This window comes from Thamnophis sirtalis, unplaced genomic scaffold (genome assembly GCF_051295495.1).
Source record: "Thamnophis sirtalis isolate CommonGarterSnake01/CBP01778 unplaced genomic scaffold, rThaSir2_p1.2 scaffold_12, whole genome shotgun sequence".
Classification (NCBI taxonomy): Eukaryota; Metazoa; Chordata; class Lepidosauria; order Squamata; family Natricidae; genus Thamnophis; species Thamnophis sirtalis.
The window spans coordinates 55,266,365-55,288,981 of record NW_028261392.1 but is presented as its reverse complement, the minus strand read 5'-3'; the positions used below and the strand labels follow the sequence as shown (position 1 = coordinate 55,288,981).

At 38.1% G+C, this 22,617-nt stretch overlaps 3 protein-coding genes across 5 annotated transcripts in view; 1 reads left to right on the top strand and 2 right to left on the bottom strand.

The window, feature by feature from the left end:
• The window catches only part of FIRRM (FIGNL1 interacting regulator of recombination and mitosis), a 41,579-nt gene extending 27,837 nt beyond the window's left edge, over window positions 1–13,742 (bottom strand). The window contains exons 1-9 of the mRNA XM_087726654.1: window positions 13,545–13,742; window positions 10,360–10,399; window positions 8,430–8,518; window positions 6,848–6,952; window positions 3,792–3,932; window positions 2,897–3,059; window positions 2,603–2,687; window positions 990–1,128; window positions 341–421 (exon numbers count right to left, since the gene is read on the bottom strand). Coding sequence (XP_087582780.1) covers window positions 341–421; window positions 990–1,128; window positions 2,603–2,687; window positions 2,897–3,059; window positions 3,792–3,932; window positions 6,848–6,952; window positions 8,430–8,518; window positions 10,360–10,399; window positions 13,545–13,742 — 1,041 coding nt within the window. The remainder of the gene's footprint in view (window positions 1–340; window positions 422–989; window positions 1,129–2,602; window positions 2,688–2,896; window positions 3,060–3,791; window positions 3,933–6,847; window positions 6,953–8,429; window positions 8,519–10,359; window positions 10,400–13,544) is intronic.
• A 51-nt stretch (window positions 13,743–13,793) lies between these two features.
• METTL18 (methyltransferase 18, RPL3 N3(tau)-histidine) lies at window positions 13,794–16,155 on the top strand. 3 transcript variants are annotated; one of them, XM_087726649.1, is made up of 2 exons: window positions 13,794–13,943; window positions 15,000–16,155. In XM_087726649.1, exon 2 carries the CDS (start codon window positions 15,003–15,005, stop codon window positions 16,056–16,058), a length of 1,056 nt encoding a protein of 351 aa, XP_087582775.1. In that variant the 5' UTR covers window positions 13,794–13,943; window positions 15,000–15,002; the 3' UTR covers window positions 16,059–16,155. The 3 variants fall into 3 exon arrangements, with proteins under 3 accessions (XP_087582775.1, XP_087582774.1, XP_087582776.1); XM_087726648.1 differs by lacking the exon at window positions 13,794–13,943 and adding an exon at window positions 14,030–14,602; XM_087726650.1 differs by lacking the exon at window positions 13,794–13,943 and adding an exon at window positions 14,616–14,832.
• Window positions 16,156–18,393: 2,238 nt separating this feature from the next.
• Window positions 18,394–20,411, bottom strand: LOC106543739 (14 kDa phosphohistidine phosphatase). Its single transcript, XM_087726647.1, has 3 exons — window positions 20,175–20,411; window positions 18,995–19,119; window positions 18,394–18,599 (listed from the first exon to the last, which is right to left on the bottom strand). The coding sequence occupies exons 1-3, from the start codon at window positions 20,317–20,319 to the stop codon at window positions 18,507–18,509; spliced, it is 363 nt and encodes a 120-aa protein (XP_087582773.1). The 5' UTR covers window positions 20,320–20,411; the 3' UTR covers window positions 18,394–18,506.
• Window positions 20,412–22,617: the final 2,206 nt, after the last annotated feature.

Sequence of the window (22,617 nt, the reverse complement as noted above, 5' to 3'; positions counted from 1 at the left end):
AAATGCTGTATTCAGGGTATAAGATGCACCCAGATTTTCAGCCTCTTTTTTGAGGGAAAAAGGTACGTCTTATACTCCGAAAAATACGGTACTACATTTGCCAATATAATTTAATGTTACTTAATTTGTAATGTAGAATATTTCCATCAAGAAGTGTTTGTTGATTTAGAAGTATTACACAGAATACTACCATTAGTATTCAAATGGAAGATTTACAGAAAAAGAATAGAACGAAGTTTGGCCATGTCCATTTGTAGCTTTGGGTAAAAAGTGCATGGCACCACCATTAGTAAGAATGCTAAATTAATTTAATAAAATTGAATCCAATTACAACTCTTACCTTGATATAGTGCATTAAAGAATTGGTAAAAAATCTACACAGTTTTATCGTTCTCTGGAATATCTTGTAATCAATAATCTCCTATTAAAAAAAATAGAATACCTGAAATGTACAGCAGTAACAACGCCCTAGAAAAATTATCTAAATTCAAGTTATCTCATTCCCACTCTTCTGGACAAGTCAATTTTGGATAGGCACTGCGGCAATATAGAACAGAGGTCTTCTAATGCATGATGTGCATGATATTAACAATTTCAACATGATCAGAACAAGTGAGGGGGGAAACACTTGGTTATACTATAAAATTTGTGGTTCAGCTGCTAATGTGCCCCTTTTAGTTGTGTAAATTTAATAATCTGATACAAGTACTTAAGAATTTTGAAAACAGGCTGATTTTTAGCAAGATCTTTGCTTCCATTGTATGTCAGGCATTTTATGGCTAGTCTGAAAAAAAATATAATTTGTATGCCAGGATATAACATGCTTGATTTAAGAAAACTACAGCATTTTTTTCCATGAAGTTCCTGCTAAACCACTGCATTACAGCACCAGATTAAGGCTTAGAGCCATACTAGTTAGGGCCTGGAACTTTTTGTCCCAAGATATCTGGGAGCATCAGTTTAAGGAAGTTGTGTTATAATCTAGTCACCTGTGTTCCAGACAGTTTCATGTGTTCAGCCAGCTTCAAGCAAGATTCGAAAGAAAACAAGATGTCCTCACAAAGTCCACTAAAGATATCTGAATGTTTCAAACTGTCCTTTATTAAGGATTTGTGCTTGAGAATCTGCCTGGCAAAGACAAATATTCAACAGTTCTTAAATGATCATCAGATTTGGCATTGTTCTTTCTAACAATGAACAAGTGTGGGTATGGCAACTAGCATCTATGGGGAAGATCAGCATCTGTCTCTATTGATGCGGATAATATTAGAGAAGTTGAAAAAAGATCTTAGATGTCTTTTTTCTTCTTCCTGTACTTCTGATTTACATTTGTGACCAAATGACCCAGGTTCATTGATTCATATTGAGTGATTTACCAGATGTTGAAGCAACAATGGTCCTGAGTAGATGAAACTATGGCATCCAGAAATGGGACTCACATTCTACAAATTGGGAGGGCTCATAGTGAGATTTGTACCTAAAGTTGATTGCAGCTGCTCTCAGAGATGTTTGGAGTCATGGAGTTACAACAACCTGCTTGGGGCAAGTTTGACAAAACAAATGTAGCACATAGTTTTCTTTGGGGATTATAAATCTGAACAAATGCTGACTAAAGGTCAAGAACGTATTGTCACAATTTTGCTGTTTTCAAAAAGCATCCCTATAGGCTCTGAAGATTAATCAAATGAGATAATCAGATACCAGATATTCAGAGAATCCTGAATAATTACCCTAAAAAAACAAGCTATGATCTTAAGAGCCAAGGTGGCGCAGTGGTTAGAGTGCAGTACTGCAGGCCACTTCAGCTGACTGCTATCTGCAGTTCAGCGGTTCTAATCTCACCGGCTCAAGGTTGACTCAGCCTTCCATCCTTCCGAGGTGGGTGAAATGAGGACCCACACTGTGAGGGCGATATGCTGACTCTGTAAACCGCTTAGAGAGGGCTGAAAGCCCTATGAAGCGGTATATAAGTCTAACTGCTATTGCTATTGCTATCTTATCAGAAGTCAGAAGTGGAAGAGGATGTATCTGTACATAATATTTACTACAAAATGGGTACTGCTCCTTGTCAAATATGGTATAAGGTCCCCTGCTCAAACAAAGGATTGGACTAGAAGACCTCCAGGGTCCCTTGCAACCATGTTATTATGTTCTACATCAATCATAAGAACACTGAAGAACCTTATAATTAGTCAGCTGGTCCTGGAAGTCAAGTTAGTTTGCTAGGTAGGGAAGAGATTTAGAACAAACAAAAGAATGTATTTCTACCTGTAAACTCATAAGTTATCTGTGGAATTAATTACCCCAGAATATGGAGATACCCATGAACTTAGATGGTTTTAAAGGGGTATTAGATAAATTCATGGAGGTCTATCAAAGTCTTGAAGACTTAATAGCCCTCCTGCTTGGGAAAATCAAGCCTCAGTACACCAGTTGCAGTGAAAGAGTGAAGAGAGAAGTTAGATCTGCATCTTCTGCTGTTGAATACGCCCAACATTCCCGGTGTGCTACTGCAAGATACAGAATGCAGGATGGAAACCCTATCCAATTCCCTTCTAAACTTTTGATTGCGTAATTAATAAAATTGATAGCTGAAAATTACCTGATTATAAACTTCCATGTGTTTGCGTGAAGTGCATGATCTATGCTGGAAATAGCAGAACAGATCTCCAGCATAGTGTGAATCACTATAGAGGAAACAAATATAAAAATTAAATGCAAGCAAAAAATCAGTATTGAATACAATAAATGGATATGTTGAATATATAGTCAATGAAGACTTTCTATTACTTTCATGAAATTACATTTCTTTAACAACAACGTTCATCAAAAAGAAGAGCACTTGGACATTTAGTGCCATATATCAATAAAGTGAGATCTATTTAAAAATACACACCTGATGCCATAATTCTTATGCTGTCTTCAGTAGCACAGGAATTTATAGTCAAAATATCCAGTAACACCATAAGCTGTTTTTGCAAACTATAGGTCCCCTTAAACAAAGACTGTAGTAAATCAGAAACCATGTGGAGACACTCTGCGTATAAAGATTCACTGCTCTGTAGCAAAACAGAAATTCAAAGATAAAATTATTAGATTACTAAATCAGCAGTTGATATGGTCCAAGAAACTTGGAAGTATCTATTCAATAATTAATATTCCAGATAATTTCATCTTTCATATTATCTACAACAGTTAAAACATTAGTGTTTGGGAGAATTTTTAAGAAGGTATCAATGTGCACAATATGGAATTAAATTAAAAACCAAATTTCTCAAAGCTGTACTCATTACAAAGCACACAAGCAAATATTGGGGATTATAAGTTATTTTATAGTAAAATCAAATACTTTCTTAGCAATATAAAAACACTTTGAATTGAAACATTTAAGATTAGAATATATTCGGCAAGGTCAGAAAAAAAAATTCAAATTAAAAATGGTTTACACTTAAATTTAAAATGGTTTGCACCTTCTATACACTAATGTTATTGTATCTTATCTTAATTTATATTGCATCAAAGTTTCATGATAATTTACATTTAAAATGTAATGAATAAAATGAAGTTGCTGGTCTGCAGTAATCTTAATTTCACTTTTGTGAGTTAGATAAGATTTTTTTTATTTTTTACCATGTATGATTACAATAATAAAATTGATTCTATCATATAACTATTAAAGTTCCTATTAACTTTGCAACTTCATTTCCTAAGAACTAAAGATGACTTTAGTATTAATTTGCTTCACCAGTTTTGTATCTGTCAGTTCATTTTCAAAACATAGCTTCACTAACCTTGCAGTGTAGAAATGTGTTCTTGATTACATGAAGAACAGAAGAGGGAAGGCTATAGACATGTTCTAAGGGTACCATTTCCTGCCTACTACAAATGTGTTGCACACAATCTGTTAATACTTGCAACATATGTATCAGGGCCTGTAAGAAAAAAAGGAGAAATGGAAACTCCACCCTGGAGAATTAAAGTCAATCTGAAAAATTTTACAAGCCCGGGACAACATTATTATTTCATCACTGACATTCAGAGCCAAAAGGTGCGAAGATATTTTTGTTTGGACTTGCTTATAAAAACATTTGGTAAATTTATTCAATGAATGGCAATTGGATTAAAGAGAAGCTCTGCAGCGGACAAAAACGCTATACAGAGAATCATTAAAACTGCCCAGAATATCACTGGGCTCCAGCTACCAGTCCTGGATGACATCTTCACATCTCGCTGTTTGAGGAAATTGCATAACATTCTGAGAGAATTTTCCCATCCTGTTTACAATCTTTTTAGACTGTTGCCTTCTGGCAGAAGATACAGAACAATTAAAACTAGGACTGCACGTCTTTTATCCCAGAGCTATAATTGCACTCAACAATGAACTAAAGGGCCACCATCAGTGAGCTATTGGATAGCAGTACTTGGTCTGTTGGGTGGATGTTTGTGGTGGTTTAGGGGCAGGTAATTTTTTGGTGAGTGGGGGTGTGTTTGGAGATTGTTATGTGTGTTGGGCCTGGTCTCTGGGTGTTATGTGAATTTCGTTGTATGTGTAACTGTGTATATACATACAATGACAATAAAGTAAAGTAAAAAGAATACTACAGCAGAAATCTGATGTCTTAAAAATTATCAGCTTAACTGTTAAAATTTTGATTTCAAAAAAGAAAAAAACAAACTAAATACTTTGAACATAAATGTTTTAATCAGTTTTAAAATATATCTCTCTATATTTAGCCATTCTATAAAGATCATGTAGCATTAGCCATATACTAAACAAATATCAAATTAGTTTTGCTTTTTTCTTTGAAAATAGAACGTTTAAACTTGAGAATATGTATGAAACAAAATATTTTTAATTAGCTCGGTGGCAGGTTCAATCTGTATTAATAAGTCTGTCTTAACAATATAGCTGCCTTGGGCAGAAAAACATTCATCTGAAAAATCCAGCAACCCCCCAGAATAAGTGCCAGTTGCAATTAATTGCTCTTTCTGAAATTACATGTCTACGTTATTAGTGAATTATTAGACAACCTAAGATCTGTTGAGTTGTCATTTAAAAGATATCTCCTTAAACAAAATAATCAATAATCAATAATGGTAGGAATAGGAACAACTTCTAACTTCCTGCTGGCTTGACCACAGCTGATTGCCCTCCAGCAGCCAATGGTAGGATTGGTCTACCCCACCTCTGAAGACTGGTCTGCTGAACCTCTGGATGGCAGTATGGCAGCACTGAAGGAGCCACAAATTTGTCAAATTTCAATCCCACAGGAGTCATGGGTTCCGGATTTTGGATGTAATCTAAGCCCTTTTGGGGTACCTTGATTGAAAAACTATTGTCCTATGATGCACAATTTCATTCAGTTAAAGGTTATAGACATGAAATTTTTAGTGGTTATATAGATTATATTTAGTAGTTATGTATTGGGGGGGTGTTTACTGAGAAATTGGAAGATTTCATCGTTTACCGTATTTTTCAGAGTATAAGAGGCACCGGAGTATAAGACACACCAATATTTTGAAGAGGCAAATTTTTTTAAAAAAAAATTGCACTCTGCAGGCCTCCCCAACCCTCTGCACGCCTCATTTTTTGTGAAAAATGAGGCTTGCAAAGAGTTTGAGAGGCCTACAAAGTGCTCCTGTGGGCTGGGAGGGGGGGGGCAAAAACAATGCATGCATAGCCTTTAGGAGGCTTGTAGAGTGCTCCTGGGTGCTGGGAAGGAGCAAAAATGAACAAAAAATGGGCTTTTTCCGTAAAAACGGGCCTGATTTTTGTCAAAAACAGGGCATGCGTAGCCTTTAAGAGTCTTGGAGGCTGGCGGGGGGGGGATGAGCAAAAAATAGCCCATTTTTCACTCGTTTTTGCCCTCCCGATCCCCCAGGAGTGTTCACCGACAAATGCGCACCCAACAAATGCGCGCTGACAAAACGGCGAAAAACGCGCCCACTAAAATGCGTCAAGAAACGCGTGCCAACAAAAGCACGCCATCGAAAACAACGTGAAAACAACGGTAACGTTAACAACCCTAACCCTAACCCCCAAACCCTAATTGTGCTTTTGTGGGCGCGCTTTTGTGGGCGTGCTTTCAACTTCACCGTTTTGTCACGGTGGTTTTGTCGGCGCGCATTTGTCGGGTCACGCCCAGGAGCACTTTGCAAGTCTCCCAAACCCTCTGAACATCCATTTTTGTGAAGAGGGTGGGGTTTCGGGAAGTCAAAAATGCTGTATTCAATGTAGAAGACGCACCCAGATTTTCTCCCTCTTCTTTTGGGAGCGGGGGTAAAAGATGCTTCTTATACTCCGAAAAATATGGTATATTTATTGCAGTCTATAAAGATATTTACAACTGGTTCTTGTCTTCACAACATGACAGCAAAATCTAGACTGTGGAAGTTCGGGATCACACTAGGAACTGAATTGTGTCCATTTGTCTGGAATGGCATAGGATCTCCTGCCATAGGGGGGGAATTGGACCACAAGACCGACAAGGTTCCTTCCAACCTTATGATTCTATGTTTTATTTCAAAATATACAGCATTAATGGTTCTCCTTATATTTTCAGCCTGGATGAGAATAGGCAGAAGTATATAAATATAAATAAAAATCTGCAGAAAATATTCAGCACATTTCAGTTTTTATTTTGCTAAAAATCAAAACAATTCTCAATTGACTCTTGGGAATACAGAAGCCTTTTAAACAGCCACAGACACATTATACGCAACAGGAGAAAAACAGCAACTGTTCATATATTTTCAGTGGATTTACTTTTTGTAAGTATGAATTAGCCCCCCAAATCTTAAAAGTATAGAAAAACAAGACATGGACAATTCTTTGAGCTAGATTTACCTGAAGATGGTTTCTCAATGTCACGTTTAACTGTACATTCTTGTTTGTTAAACTTTTGGCTTCAGCAGATATTTCATATAATAAAAGGTCAAATAATTCTATGGTCTGCTTGAACAAAAACAATCACAATTGAAACACTATTAACTGAAAGCAATACATTAAATGCAAACAAAACACTTTGGTTTGTTATAAAATGGGATGACATTTATTATCCTTGATAGCCTTTAATAAATACAAGATAAATTCAAGGTATGCAGTGGTTATCAGCCAGGACACTCAAACAAACAAAAAAACAAAACCCCTTCATATTAGCAGGCACTGAATTAAGATATCCTATTTAAGTTCTTCCAGAGGTCTCTAGAAAGAAACTAAGATCTAAAGAGCATGAGTATTAGGGGACAGGAGTCCCATCCTTTCTTTTCTTGCAATGCAGTAGCACAGCACTATAATAGAAACTCCAAATTTCACACACAACTGGGCAGAGAAGGAGGTCAAGAGGCCATAAGGGGACTAACAAAAACAAAACAACACTCCAATTGCATATGAATTATTGTAGTCTTTTTAGATTCCAGCCAATACTTAGCTAAATTAAATTTTGTCCATCCCGCAATAACTTTTTATGTTGTGTTAGGTATATAGATATTTACGAAGTCTTCTTTATTAAAGAAGCATACTGGTAGTCATCCATCTATGACCATAAATGGAGCCTGCCGATTACTGTCGCAAGTGGTGACAGCCCCACTTAACGGCCCTCACCTCTTGCTCTCTCTGAGGCTGAAGTTAAATGAATACATGGGTCTTTAATCACGAATGGTTAACCTCATGAGTGGAGGCAGCCCTGGGAGGCCTACACCCAGCTGGATCCCTAAAGGAGGAAGACAAGCAACAAAAAATGTGCAAAGCCAAAAAACAGTCCAGCAGGAGGAGGAACCCAGCTACATTAGTGCCTAACACTACATTCCAATGCCCAAGAGGCTTCTAAACAAGCTTCCATGTGAGGCATGAAGCCACACTTGTCAGCTGGGCCTCTGCCCTGATTAGCTGGCCATGGAAAGACTGCAAACCTTTCCTGGACCTTGCTAGGTTTTGAAGAAGCCAGCTACCTGCATACAAGGCAAGAGCTTCCCAAAACCTTTCTCTTGCTTAAGCCCCTCCCTACCGGTACAACAGAAACCCAGATTTCTTCAATAAAGAAGAGAGAGAAAGAAGTAGGGAGGACAGACTCATTGATCTAAATGAAAGATTGTAAGTGGATAGTGGCTATCAACATAGCCAGTAGATATTAGAGCCAGTTTGTAGTAGTTAATGCACCAGGCTAGAAACAAGGAGACTGTGAACCCTGCCTTAAGCACGAAGCCAGATGGGTGACCTTGAGCTAGTCACTTTCTCTCAGCCCTACGAAGGAGGCCATGGCAAACCACTTCTGAAAAACCTTGCCAAGTAAACTTCAATAACTTGTCCAGGAAGGCAAGATGGATTGAAAGGTGTGCGCTTGCAAACACACACACACACACACACACACACACACACACACACACGTTACTAATTCACACTTTTCAGCTCATAATATACAATATCATACCTTTGGGAATATTTTGGAGAAAAAAACTTCTTCCAATTCTGAAAGTTTTATGTGAGGTAGAAATCTCTCTGTCAGCATTCTTAAGATATCTGTAAATAAGTAAATTTAATAAAATCATAAATCCAAGGCTTGGATCCCAGCGAACAGTCTCAATGTGACATTTTACAGCTTTTAATCACAATACAGAAATACTAAACAGATTTTAACCAATATTATTACCAATATTTCCCATTTAAGTTTGTGTTTAATTGGATGGCACGACAGGCTGGAAGAGAAAATAACCTACATATTTCCTAATAAATCAGTATCATTATTTACTGTAAATACTGTAAAAATTATTGCATTTTAGGACAGATCTGCTTTATTGTTGATGTTATCTTTTAAGTTATGTTTTATTATTAATCACTACAGTGATATGTACTTTCTTTTCTCTGTTGCATTCTTTTCATTTTTAAGCACTTTTTATGTATAGTTTTGTATATATTTGATTATAAGTATGTTTTTGCTTGGTCTCTTTTTTTCCTATTGAGAGTGTTTTTCTTTAACAAAAAAGGAGGAGTATGTTTTATACTTGGGGCAAAAATCTATTGTTGCCTGTCTACACCTCTGTTACACAGTGGTGTATTTTCTCCCCTTTTTTCTCATGCCAGCCCTTCCCCTACACTAACCCAGAATATGCTCAGTAGTCAGATATCGGATCAGAATTTGTATGAATGTTGCAAGAGAGGTTCCCTTCTTAGTCCAAGTGATGAAAGCTGTAGTTATGATTCCATAGATTCCCCCATAAGAAAAATGAACAGGCTCAGCAGGAAATATGATAACATGGTATAGATGTAAAAGCTCCTCCATTTGAAAATTCAACTGAGAGAAACTTTGTGAAGTTTATTGCTGCCTATGGCAAGTTTCTAGAAAAAGAAAATAATTTATAGGTGAAGAAGCCAAAATAATGAGAATGATAAAAGACTGCAATTCTCAGCATCCCAATGCTGCAAAAAAGCAATTATCTTTTCAGAAACCAGAAACTGTAGCATGGAGCTGCAATTGTCTAAGAAGTAACATTCTTCATGTATTAAGCAGAGTTCTAGACAACCATTTTATACTTAGAATTTGAAGTTATATTTAGAATTTGTCCTTTCCTGTATGGGGAAATATAGCTAATGTATTGCCAGAGAATACTTTTCTGAGGAGCCCTTGGTGCTCTGAACTTGTTTTCCTGCAGACGCTACATTACTCAAACAAAGCAACATTAACCATGACTAGTACTGATGTTACCTAGTTTGGGTAATGAAACATCTGCAAGGAAACAATCAAGCTCAGAGAACACCAAGGACCACTCATTTCAACCCTGAGCTACAAAAATATTCCTTTATTGAGTACTTTGCTGCCTTCATTTTGAATTCCCAAATGGCATGTTTACTGAAAAATCCTCCATTTTCTCTGAAACATTTTGCTATGAAGATCTAACAAGCTAGGATAAATATATTTACAGTTTCTTCCGTTTCACTGACTGAAGGAGACTGTTGACAGAATAATTTGGTTTGGTTGGTGGCTCTAAGCGCTCGTATTTAGATGCTCATTTGAGAAATTCTGAATTTCTACAAACAGGGTGATTACAGAAAAGGTCTGGCTGACACAAATATAACAATGCCCACAGATGGCTGGTGAGATATACCTCCTGCGAGATACAAAGATAGAAAAGCAACAGCTTTGGTCTGCTTGCCTTGCCCAGATTTTGTGTCATCTATAGCTTGGAGCCACCAAAATGTTATTGTGAATTGTGATTGACCTGAGACAATTTTGCAGACTCTCCAGAACACAATGATTTGATCCAGGTTCAAAATAAACCTGTTTTGTGCATATTCACAGTTTAATAAATACAAACAATAAAGGAATTAAACATACTTTAAAATTCTGTACAGCAACTACTTACTTATATGCTGAATCCCACTGTCAGTTGCCTGATATAAAGAGTATAAATATTAAGAAAAATAGCATATTCGTATCTTAAAAAAAAGTTGAACTTTTTAGATCACAATATATGCTAATGGTTCTGCTTTCAACTAAACAACAGTATATTTTAAGCTACACAGGCTACACCAATTGAGATTACTACTTCCAAATAAAAATGTCTGTTGCTTGGAGAGCATAGGATGTATCTCAACACAAAGAACTGAAACTCCAGGATCCTCCAGGCCTAGAGAGGAGGAATCAGTTTTGATTTAAAATCAGGCAGAATTTGTCATTGCAACCAACTGAAAAATGAAACCATATATAGCAATAGCAGTAGACTTATATACCGCTTCATAGGCCTTTCAGGCCTCTCTAAGCGGTTTACAGAGAGTCAGCATATTGCCCCCAACAATCTGGGTCCTCATTTTACCCACCTCGGAAGGATGGAAGGCTGAGTCAACCCTGAGCCGGTGAGATTTGAACCGCTGACCTGCTGATCTAGCAGTAGCCTGCAGTGCTGCATTTAACCACTGCGCCACCTTGGCTCTTTGGGAAACCATATGTTTTGTTGGTAGTTTAAACAATGGTAAAAGTATTTGGTTCCTCCAAATTAACACAAAACTATTAACTCTACCGTTATGGATAATTAAATTTTTTTGGCAATACTTAATTTTATTATCTTAATAACTATTATCAATGTTTTTTCTGATTATGCTTATCTGTAAAAATATTCTAGAATATTTGCATTTTGGCAGTTCATCTTAAAATAATGTATAGGATTTCTTTTTGATTTTCAATTGTTTGTTTTGACTTGTTTTATATTTTCTTTTTAATTTTGGGTAATAACGATGATGATGGGCAAACTTCCCTGGATAATTATTTTAAGGACAATATATCATTAGCTTCTTTACTTCCTATCAAGGGGCTTAGGAAGTATAAGAATACTGTACATCTTAGAGAACAACCAATCTTGATATCTAAGCAGATCCTTGAATCAGAAGGTGATATTTAGGATACTTTTTACATTGTTTTACAGTTTTTACAAATCAAAATCTGCATTGTGAATTACATTTGAAAGCAGGTGAGAGATCAGCATGATTACAACTATATGAAATGGATGAGATTTGATCTCAGTTGATAAGCATGGGGGTATATTTTCTACCTAAGCTGCTGTTTCTGAACCATTCCCAAGTACAACATTTTACATCTTTGCATTTAACAATGATAGTAACAACCAAACAAAAATGTCAGGGCCCAAACAGACAAATAGACTTCAGTAGTAACTCCAACATTAATGCACTGAAATAAGAACTATGCTCTAATAAAATATTCTTTCCAAATTCTATTCTGTGGCTAAACAAATTGATCACAATAAACGGTATTTACTGGTCATGAAAGATAATATTGTTGCATTTCTTTTGTTTCTATATTAATATAGTGAGAACGTAAAATATAGTTAAATGTTAAAGCTTTTTGTATATTTAAGATGTGTGCATTTACAACCAGCTTTATGAAAGACTTTGGAGGATTAAAATGTTTACCTATTTGATTTATACACCCTTCTACTCAAGGCAGAAAACAAATAAAAACAAAAACAGGAATTTAAATTTATAAATATAAACAAGATCAGTGTAAAATCCAAAAGAAATTCAAGTGACGTTGTAAATAAAACTGTATGTTTTTCTACTGCGCTGCATGTACCTAAAAAGACATCTTTTCTATATCATAGTATGTATAAACTAGGGAGACATCTTGCATTCCCTAAAAATATAATAATAGAATGCATTGTTGAAAGTGGGCAAATGAACAGGAGGTGCAAATAAGCAAGCCAATAAGAACGAAGCAGGAGATAAGAAACTAGTGCCAACAGTACAAGAGAGATGGGGAGAAGCAGACACCAGTCTCCTGCTCCTCTTGTTCCCCACCATGTATACAGTATAGTATCACTTCAATTACTGCACTGCTTCATTCTTTCATTCCTGTTCAATGAGGTGTCCGGTGCATGTTTCAATCTTTTTTTTAATTCCTTCCAGGTAGAAGCAAGCTATGACAGACCGCCTACTGCCAATTACCTCCACGCGACCTATTAGATCTCATCGATTAGGCCTCCTCCGAGTTCCATCTGCCGGTCAATGCCGACTGGCAACTACGCGGAGGAGAGCCTTCTCGGTGGTAGCTCCAACCCTATGGAACGATCTCCCCGTGGAGATTCGTACCACCACCCTCCAGACCTTCCGCACAGCCCTCAGAATCTGGCTATCCCGTCAGGCCTGGGGCTAAGATTGTAACCCGCCCGAATGGTATGAATGTTGTGCTTTTTAATTATGTATTGTCTTATATGTTAAAAGTTTGTCTCCCCCCTCCCCTTTTGGTTGTGAGCCGCCCTGAGTCCCCCCAGGGAAAAGGGCAGCATACAAATAAACTTCAAATCAAATCAAATCAAATCAAAATCCTCCATCCATGGAGGCTCTTCAAGCAAAGGAAGGCTCAGAAAAATCAGACCCTCGAAAGGGAGTTTCCATTGATTTGTTATTATGGTTATTATGCTATTATTATGCTATTATAATAAGAGCCGAGGTGGCGCAGTGGTTAAATGCAGCACTGCAGGCTACTGCTAGATCAGCAGGTCAGCGGTTCAAATCTCACGGGCTCAGGGTTGACTCAGCCTTCCATCCTTCCGAGGTGGGTAAAATGAGGACCCGGATTGTTGGGGGCAATATGCTGACTCTGTAAACCGCTTAGAAAGGGCTGAAAGCCCTATGAAGCGGTATATAAGTCAACTGCTATTGCTAGCCAATGTTTTAATTTTAGGTTGGTTAATTGTAAGCCGCTGCCTTTGGAAAGGGAACGAAAAATAAACTCAAGAAATATAAATATTTAACGCTCAGGATGCTGCGTTGGGGAAGCTGCTGAGCGCAAGGCTTTACCTACGGTTCCTACGGTCCGTTTTCATTCCCCACACTTAAGAGGGCTCCCTTTCTAGCTACCTCCTTAGCCCGTTGCGAGCAACTGACTGGCTTGCAAGAAAACACGCGGAAAGGGCCGAGGAAACCACTGGCCGTCACAAACACCGGCAGACAAGTTAAAGGAAGGGGAAGGGGGCACCTCTCCTTTCCCCCTTCCCAATTGCCCCCGCGACTCGGCTATTGCAATTGAGAAGGATATGAAAAGGCGCGGCAGGGCGGCGGAGAGCTGGCGGCGGCACGCCTCGGGATCCCAGCCCTCCACCTCCGACAACAGCGACATCCCCTCAGGCTCGCCCTGAGACATGGCGCTCATTCCGTATCTGCCGCCAGAAGCGAAGGCCCGCCTCCTCCTCCTCCTCCGCTCAGCGCGATTCCCATCAAGCACCGCGGGGATCATAGAGCCAGCTCGAGGGCGGGGTAATCCGGCGACGGAGCCGCTCTGGGAAAACGAGATTCCCACCTTGGCCACGTGGGCTTTCGCTTGTTCGGGCGCCGGCCTGCCTCTCCGCTCCGTCGATGGGCTTCCCTGCCGTGTGCGACAGGCTTTCTCCCGTGCGAGGTTTAGGCTTCCGAGTCTGCCAACGCCCTCGTTCACGAGGTTGTGGGGGAAAGGATCCTGTATGGGGGGGGGGGGGAGAAATTAGGCTGCTCCAGGAAAAAAAGTGTCGGGATGGGTGGGTGCATAATGAAGGTAGTACTTGGCAGGGAAGTACTTGGTATGTCAGATTTGGTCATGCTGTGTTTCTTTTTCTCTTGGAAACGCTGTAAAACTGAATTAGATTTGGGGTCAAATTAATCTTGCTTCAAAACTGGCGTATCTGTTTTCCTGGAAAACAAGAGATTGCTGTCTCTCTGGGATTCCTTTCAACACTCGAAGGCATAATCAAATAACTACAGGATGGTGTAGTATTTATGAGTATTGTTGATATGAATGTGTTGAAAGAAATGTCCTTCTGGCTTCGGCTCCAAGTGGGGAAAAAGACACTGGAGACATGGAGGCTGCTTGGAAAGATGGTTTTAATGGTGGACAGGACCACATGGCTTGAGCCCTGAACAGAAAAGGTGATCACATGCTTCAATGTTGATGGAGAAAAAGAGAAGGAAGGCTGAGATGCTGAGTCCCTGGTTTTATGCCCTCTCTGGCCTTTGATCTTGACCTTGTATTCTGATTGGTTGTCAGACTCCCATGGGCCCATGCAGGGGCAACTCCATTGCTGCGTTTTGAATCCAGGTTTGGTAGTTCTCAGATGCCATATGGCGAGTTGGATAAAGGGCCAATATTATCATGCCTTAATCCCATCACTCTGGAGCTGAAGGGGAGAACTCTTTATTATTTAAAGTGGACTAGCTCAGGCTTTAATGGCTCATTGACAAAGGGAGATGGGCAGGCAGCTATTCTGTCTTTTAAAACATGTTTCTTCCTTTTCAATATTTCCTAGGATATTTCATTTTTCTGGGGGAGAGCTGGGTGATAACTTCCTACAAATGTATGTATACATTTGTAAGGGTATTAAAAATAGTGGAAACTATAACTCTGTAGAAGTTAATGTCACTTTAAATGTAGGTTTTGTACATTTCTTTTTAAGTACCAACAAAAGCAGTATGTGTTTGCATATTAATGCAAATATTAATTATTTTCTGTATATTTCTCAAGACAATGGAATTTCAATTCAACTTCTCTGTGGACAAAATAGCAGAAAACACAACAGATACTCCTGAGAATGAAAAGCTACAGCAGGAAATGGTCCTATTGAATAATCAAGACAACAGCAATATTACCTCAGAAGAAAATAAATTAAATGACTATTTATCTGGAACCATTGCTAATATATCAAACCACAGTACTTTGAATGCAAGCCCTGATGCAAGTTTGTTGAGGAAACAGTCCTGTCCCAAATCTGCCAAGGTGCATGATATTCCTAAAGATGTCAGTAAAGTCCTTGAAAACAAAACTATTGGAACTTTACCGGGCATTCAATATGCAAATATTTATGTGGTGGAGACTGCACTCCCAGGAAACTCTGTCAAAGAAAGCATTATGTCTTCTCAATCTGACCTAATTACAGGTGTCTATGAAGGAGGTTTAAAGATTTGGGAATGTACTTTTGATCTCCTGGATTATTTATCTGAAACTGATACTCAGTTTGCACAGAAGTCTGTTTTGGACCTTGGGTGTGGAGCTGGACTGCTAGGAATAGTTGCACTAAAAGGAAATGCCAAAGAAGTTCATTTTCAAGATTATAACAGTTCAGTAATTGAAGGAATCACCATACCGAATGTACTGGCTAATTATTCTCAAAACGATGATGGTGAGGAAGATACCCAGCTTCACCTAAATCAATCTAGGAAAAAAGACTTCACCCAAGATTTTCTGTCTAAATGCAAGTTTTTTTCTGGGGAATGGTCAGAATTTAGTACATTTATTTTAAATAACACCAAACCTTTAGTAAAATACGATCTCATACTTACATCAGAAACTATTTATAATCCTAATTACTATGAAGTTTTCCATGATGCACTTTCAAGTTTATTGGCAAGAAAGGGCACCATATTTTTAGCTAGCAAAGCACATTATTTTGGGTGTGGAGGAGGGGTCCACCTTTTTACAAGTTTCATAGAAAAGAAGAATGTATTTAAATCTCAAGTGGTTAAAATTATTGAGAAGGGGCTCAGTCGTTTCATTATTGAACTGACATTTAAGAATTCCTGTTAAAATGCTAACATATTATTAAATATGTATTTTCTGTTATCAGAGGTGTAATAAATTACTACTACATTTGACTACTTACATAAAAACTTCTTTCATTTACTATGTTTTCTCCTTGTCTGGATTATTTATAATTATTTGTGCAGGGTATGTACCACGTAAACATAATTTTAGCTTGATTTTGTCTAGCAGTCATTCCTCATGAATGTCTAAGACTGCATTATTTTATGGACCTAGTTTGATTTCTCAATTATTTCCTCATCTAATTTATCTAAGAGTGATACTACGTGTACAATATCTTTCCCTCTAATACATCAATCACTTATGAAAATTATCTCAATTTTTATTGGCATAAAGATCCATGTAGTCTAAGAAACTAAGGAAGCTGCTTCAAAAGCAAAATAGGAACAGCAGTGTTTATACTTTAAAAATTCTAAACTCATTCATGCCATCTTTGAGATGAACATATTTATGGTGAAATATGTGTTTATTTTCCAATTAATTTGATAGGTATCAGATTTACAAACCAGTCATTTCAGCCCTTGTATTTAATTACTGAGAAAATTGGCTTCAATAAATCATAGCTTCATTAACCATGAGTAAATTGAGAGAAATTTAACTTTATTTTCTTTACGGGACCATGGGATAAGCAACCTCCCTCTTCATGCTATCCTCTTTTTCTTTGAAGTTTTCTTGGTCTCCCTTTTTGTTGATTGATTTTTGGAAACAATATGGATAAGTCCATGTCCATGCTTTGCTGTTGCTTCATCCCAGGAAGGGCAGACTGACTGGCTCAAAGTCACCCAGTTGCCTACACCTAAGTCAGAATTAGAATTCAAGTGACACTATTTTTAGTTATCAAATTATAAGCTCTCTTGCTTATAAGTTTTTCCTTACCGCTAGAAACCTGCAACCATATTTCCATTATATTTTCTTTCCAGATATTTTCCCTAGCCACTTTAAATTTTTTTGAAGCTCATCTCTGATACTTCTGATCTTCAATTGTTGTCTCTTGCTTTTCTTAGTCCAAATTCATAAGCAGTAGCTTATATTTCACTTTTCTAACAATTCACAGCAGTAAAACCAAGTGGGTTTATGCATAGTAGAAATTGGATATTATCATACATTCCCATTTTTTTGGTTCAGATACCAAATGAAGAATCACAGTAAAAACTGTACTTCAGCACAATTTAATTCAAGGTCCTGATTGAAATTGTGAAGTAGATCTAATCCTTCCATGGTTGATGTGTCATGTCATGCGCAGGGATTAAAATGTGATGTTTTATGAAACCTTAGTTGTAAAGTTCTACTGTGATTACAGGTATGTGTGCACTGAACCTCAAATTAATGACTTTTCAGTCTAGCATGTATTGTGAATCCAATCCATGTGGTTATCTTTATGGTACAAGTACAAACCCACAAAACTAAATCATTGAGTAAATTCTAATTAAACATGTCATCAAAGCACAACCTAAGAGCCGAGGTGGCGCAGTAGTAAGAGTGCAGTACTGCAGGCCACTTCAGCTGACTGTTATCTGCAGTTCAGGGGTTCTAATCTCACCGGCTCAAGGTTGACTTAGCCTTCCATCCTTCCAAGGTGGGTGAAATGAGGACCCAGACTGTGGGGGCGATATGCTGACTCTGTAAACCGCTTAGAGAGGGCTGAAAGCCCTATGAAGCGGTATATAAGTCTAACTGCTAACTGCTATTGCTATCTTAATATTTTAAACTATTTAAATATTTTTAAATTGTTCTGGGATTGGATGACAAAGAGAATTATGTCATGTAATTGCCCACAGGAGAATTTTTTATCCAGCATCTGCTGTTGCCAGCGTGTCAAGGGCACCTAAATAGCTCAGTCCCCCTTCTAAATTAAAATATTAATAAATTGTCATATATGATTTTGGTTTTCCCAAATAAGGCTCTCAAGTTGCATTATTTTAGAAAGGAGTACCTGAAAAAGATGTAGAACCCTAATTTGGAGCCTGGAAATACAAGTAGTGGCCATGATATTATTCCAGATATTTTTCATGAGTTTTAATATTAAAACTGGGTGAATTATCAAAGATCATGTGTTCATTCTGGCTTTGACTTGGCAGTTTTATCAACAAAAATGAAAATGTTTACCAATGTTCAGGAAGTCCTCAAAATAAAGCTTGACTTGAATGAAACTTTATTTCTTAAAAATGTTTAAAGAGGGTTTGCATTAATGCAGGGTCCAAAATTATCTTTATGGCGATGTAAACTGGAAGTAAAGTATGGATTTAAAAAATACAAATGTTGTCAACAAGATGTGAAGACGTGATAAAACTCCAAGTTATTTAAAGCATGAACCAAGCCATTTATATCCTATTTTTTATTCAGTATAGGCTAAATGCACTGATTGTATTTCCTCATGGGAGTTTAGAATTAACTATACTATCTTGAAAAGATATTTATATTAAATTATACAATTTATTTCTTGTCATCTGACCAGCTAATTTCATAATCTTTATAAATTCTCTTCAGTATTTCAACAGTCACAGAATGATCAGCTTTGCCATATCCCTGTAAGAAGAAAAGATGTCTAGTGTCATGGAATCGTAGAATAAAAGGATGGGAAAAGACACTCATAATATTTTAGTCCACTCTGCTACAGCTATTGAGCATGACTATTTTCAAATAGACTTATTCCTACAGTACCTGCTCTAAATAGACAAATTATGATAAAATAACAACTTGCAATCAGCATTAGAAATGTGTGAACACAATAAAAGTTCCACAAGCAATGATTTAACATGAAATATGATAGATATTAGGGATAGCTGAGAATTACAGAAACCTCATCCCCAAAATCTATTACTGTTCCTTCTCATGAATTAATACATTTATTAACACTACCTTAATCTTAATATGAAAATTAAATCACCAATATTTGGGCAACATATGTAAGCAGCACTTACTGTAGAAAGGCCAAATACACGGATTTTCTTGTCTTTGCTGTTATGATCAATTTTTCCCCCTCCAAGACACTTGCATACAAAACCTAACTTTTCCATTTCAGGGTTTACTTTTTCAAATATGTGATCTGTAATAAAAAATAGAAGCTATTCAGAATATTTATACTATAAAGACAAAACACAATGATCTATTAAATGTAATCATTGTAAGAACTATAAAAACTCAACCTTGTCTGAACTATAGTATTCATATCATTTAACCCATTTTGAACATATTTATTTTATGTCTGGAAAAGATTCATTAAACAAATATAGATTCTCATCATCTTGTAGATGCCAAATGAAGAAATGCCAAAACTTAATGCCAAAAAATGATCTGACAAGTTTATATTTTTTTTTGGCTTTCTATGTCCACAAACAAAATAGAACGATAGAATAGTTAAGAATCTAAGTGGCTTCTTTGTAAAATGAAAATAGCAACCTTTTTATTTAAAAAGTTTTGTGGAAAAGGAAAGCATGACAGTGAGTCTAAAGCATCATAATCATTTCAATTTATTATACTGTAATCCAAATAAGAGATAGAACAATGTGCTTTTCTCATCCAGATTTCAAATGCAAAAATTGAATGGCATAGCTGAAACAAGTTATTTCAACATGCAGTATGCAGTTCACACAGTATGCAAACTCAAGTTTCAATAATGGCTTATTCAATTGTTACTTGTTACAAAATCATAATGGGGGTGGGTGGGGAGCCCACAAACCATATTTAAAAGGAAAGCAAACAGAACATTACTGTGGAAGTAGGCTTGGGTGTCCCAGCGAAATCTGACAGCTGATCTAACCCAGGTTAAATCCACTGAACTACTATTCTCTAATGCAGTGTTTCTCAACCTTGGCAACTTTAAGTCCCGTGGACTTCAACTCCCAGAATCCCCCAGCCAGCAGAGCTGGCTGGGGGAATTCTGGGAGTTGAAGTCCATGGGACTTAAAGTCGCCAAGGTTGAGAAACACTGCTCTAATGAGATCACTTATTAACCATACATGTTAAGTTTTCAATTTTATTTTCTCTAGTGCTATCCCGGCTTCTTAATTTCACGATGAACGGTGCTGACTTCACACACATATATATTTTTTCATTGTTAAGCCCATGTCTGGGTCCGGTCCAGCTGCCAGCTCCACTCACTGTGGAACTCGGCGTCCGCAGTGCCCCTCACGATGTCGCGGTGCTCATCAGCCCCCCGCTGCACTCGCACCAGGATATATTTGAAAGTGCCATCGGGGTCCATCTCCACTTCGGGCACCGAGCTCAGCTGCCCTCCAGCCGCCATTTTCCTGCCTCGCGGACTGGCGGAGCAGAGCGCGCGCGCCGAAGCGCAGAAAGAGAAAGCATCGGACGTATTTTCGGCGTCGCGTGGAGCCTCTCCAATGCAAATAAAGGGGCGTGGTTCGCCAGCCGCGAGCGCTGATTGGCTCGCACTGGTTGTGGTCGAGCTGCGGATTGGTCGCAGGAATGCGCGAGTGGAGCGGGACTCTTTCAAAAGTCCGAGGTGGCGCAGTGGTTACATTCAGCACTGCAGTTCAGCAGTTTGGCTGTTCAAATCCCACCAGGCTCAAGGTTGACTCAGCCTTCCATCCTTCCGAGGTGGGTAAAATGAGGACCCAGATTGTTGTTGGGGCAATATGCTGACTCTGTAAACCGCTTAGAGAGGGCTGAAAGCCCTATGAAGCGGTATATAAGCCTAACTATTGCTATTGCTACTATTGCTAAAAGGGGAGAAAGCTGCGGCGAACTTCTTTGCTGGGATCACCCACGTACAAGCATATCTTTCCCCTGCCCCCCCCCTCCGCCCCACTCCTACGAAGACAACAATTTCAGGGTATAGAGCGGATATTCTTCCATCTCGACCAGTGGAACAAAAAGTGCTTAATATGGATACGAACTACATCTATTTTAAACTGTGTTCGGCTTCGTGTAGTTCGGACCAAGATTTCTGGCTGAGCTTAAGGAGCAGAACAGGATGGCATGTTTGCTCAACATTAATTAATCCAATTTGCAGCCCAAATCTAAATTGTTTTGGATTAACCAGGGTGGATATTATTTTAAAAAAATAAAAATATCGGATTTTTAAATTTTAAATCGATTTGTCTTATTTAAATCAGATTTTTTTTAATCAAATTTATTTTCATAAAATGCTTTTGGAGTAAAAATCTATCGAAAGCTAGTTTTCTATTTAAGATACATTAATAATTTAGTTTATTCAGCATGAAATGGAGCTTAGTTACGTAGGACGTTATCACACAGCCCACTCCCAGAAAAAAATGAAATATCCTAGGAAATATTGAAAAGGCAGAATATTTCTCTGGATGTGAAAAGGAAGAAACATGTTTTAAAAGACAGAACAGCTGCCTGTAGCTTCCTGCCCATCCCCACTTTGTCAATGGGCCATTAAGAAGGCCAAGCTAGTCCACTTTACATAATAAAGAGTTCTCCCCTTCAGCTCCCGGGGATGGAATTAAGGCATAATATTGGCCCTTTACCCAACTCGCCACATGGCATCTGAGAACTCAACCAAACCTAGATTCAAAACGCAGTCTAGAGAGTTGCCCCTGCATGGGCCCATGGGAGTCTGACAACCAATAAGAATGCAAGCTCAAGATCAAAGGCCAGAGAGGGCATAAAACCAGAGATTCTGCTTCTCTTCCCTCCCCTTCCCTTCTCTTCTTCACCAACATTGAAGCATGTGATCATCTTTTCTGTTCAGGACTCAAGCCATGTGATCCTGTCCACCATTAAAACCATCTTTCCAAGCAGCCTCCATGTCTCCAGTGTCTTTTTCCCCACTTGAGCCGAACCCAGAAGGACATTTCTTCCAATGTCGTATGATTTTTTCTGAGCTGATGGGTTGTGATTATTGTTGTTGCATAGTGAGGTGCCTGTTTGTTTGCTTTAAATGCTATCTTCGGGCAGTTCTTTCGATCTTAGCAAATTGATAAACTAGATCAATATCACATCGAACAACAGCCAGCCAATCAAACAGTCCGAAGTCAGACAATGATTCAGAAGTAGGTGGAGAAGAGAGCTGACGTCGTGACGGCACGATGTGCAATCTTGGTGCTCCGAGATCGCAGTTCAATTTCTGCCGCTGGATGGTCCATTTGGACCAAAACCATCCCGCAGAGATGGTGATTGAGAAGGGCACTTCCTGCTGATCTTAGGGACACCGCAAAGTCCCTGAAAGATCCAGGAATAGCCTTTTTTTCCGGCGACAGAAACGCAGCTAATGAAGCTGCTGAAGTTGGGACAGCTCCGAAACGGGAAGAAAGCGGAAGGAGAAAGTGTGTTGAATTGGTGAGGAAATTTTATTATTAGAGAAAGAGACTACCCAAGAAAAAAAATTAAGTAAAGATTGAAGACAAAAGACTGTAGGTGGCGAGATTGATCTGCATTGAATTTAGTGTGTTATCCAGTTTCTAATTTCTTTTTTTTTCACAGATGGAACTTTTGCAGGGGCTCCCTATTTTAACTGAATGGATTAATTCTTCTTTTTTTACTTTTGCTTATACCTATGGATTAAAATTCTCCTTTTTTTATAATGCTTGATTTGATTGAATGGATTGTTTTCAAT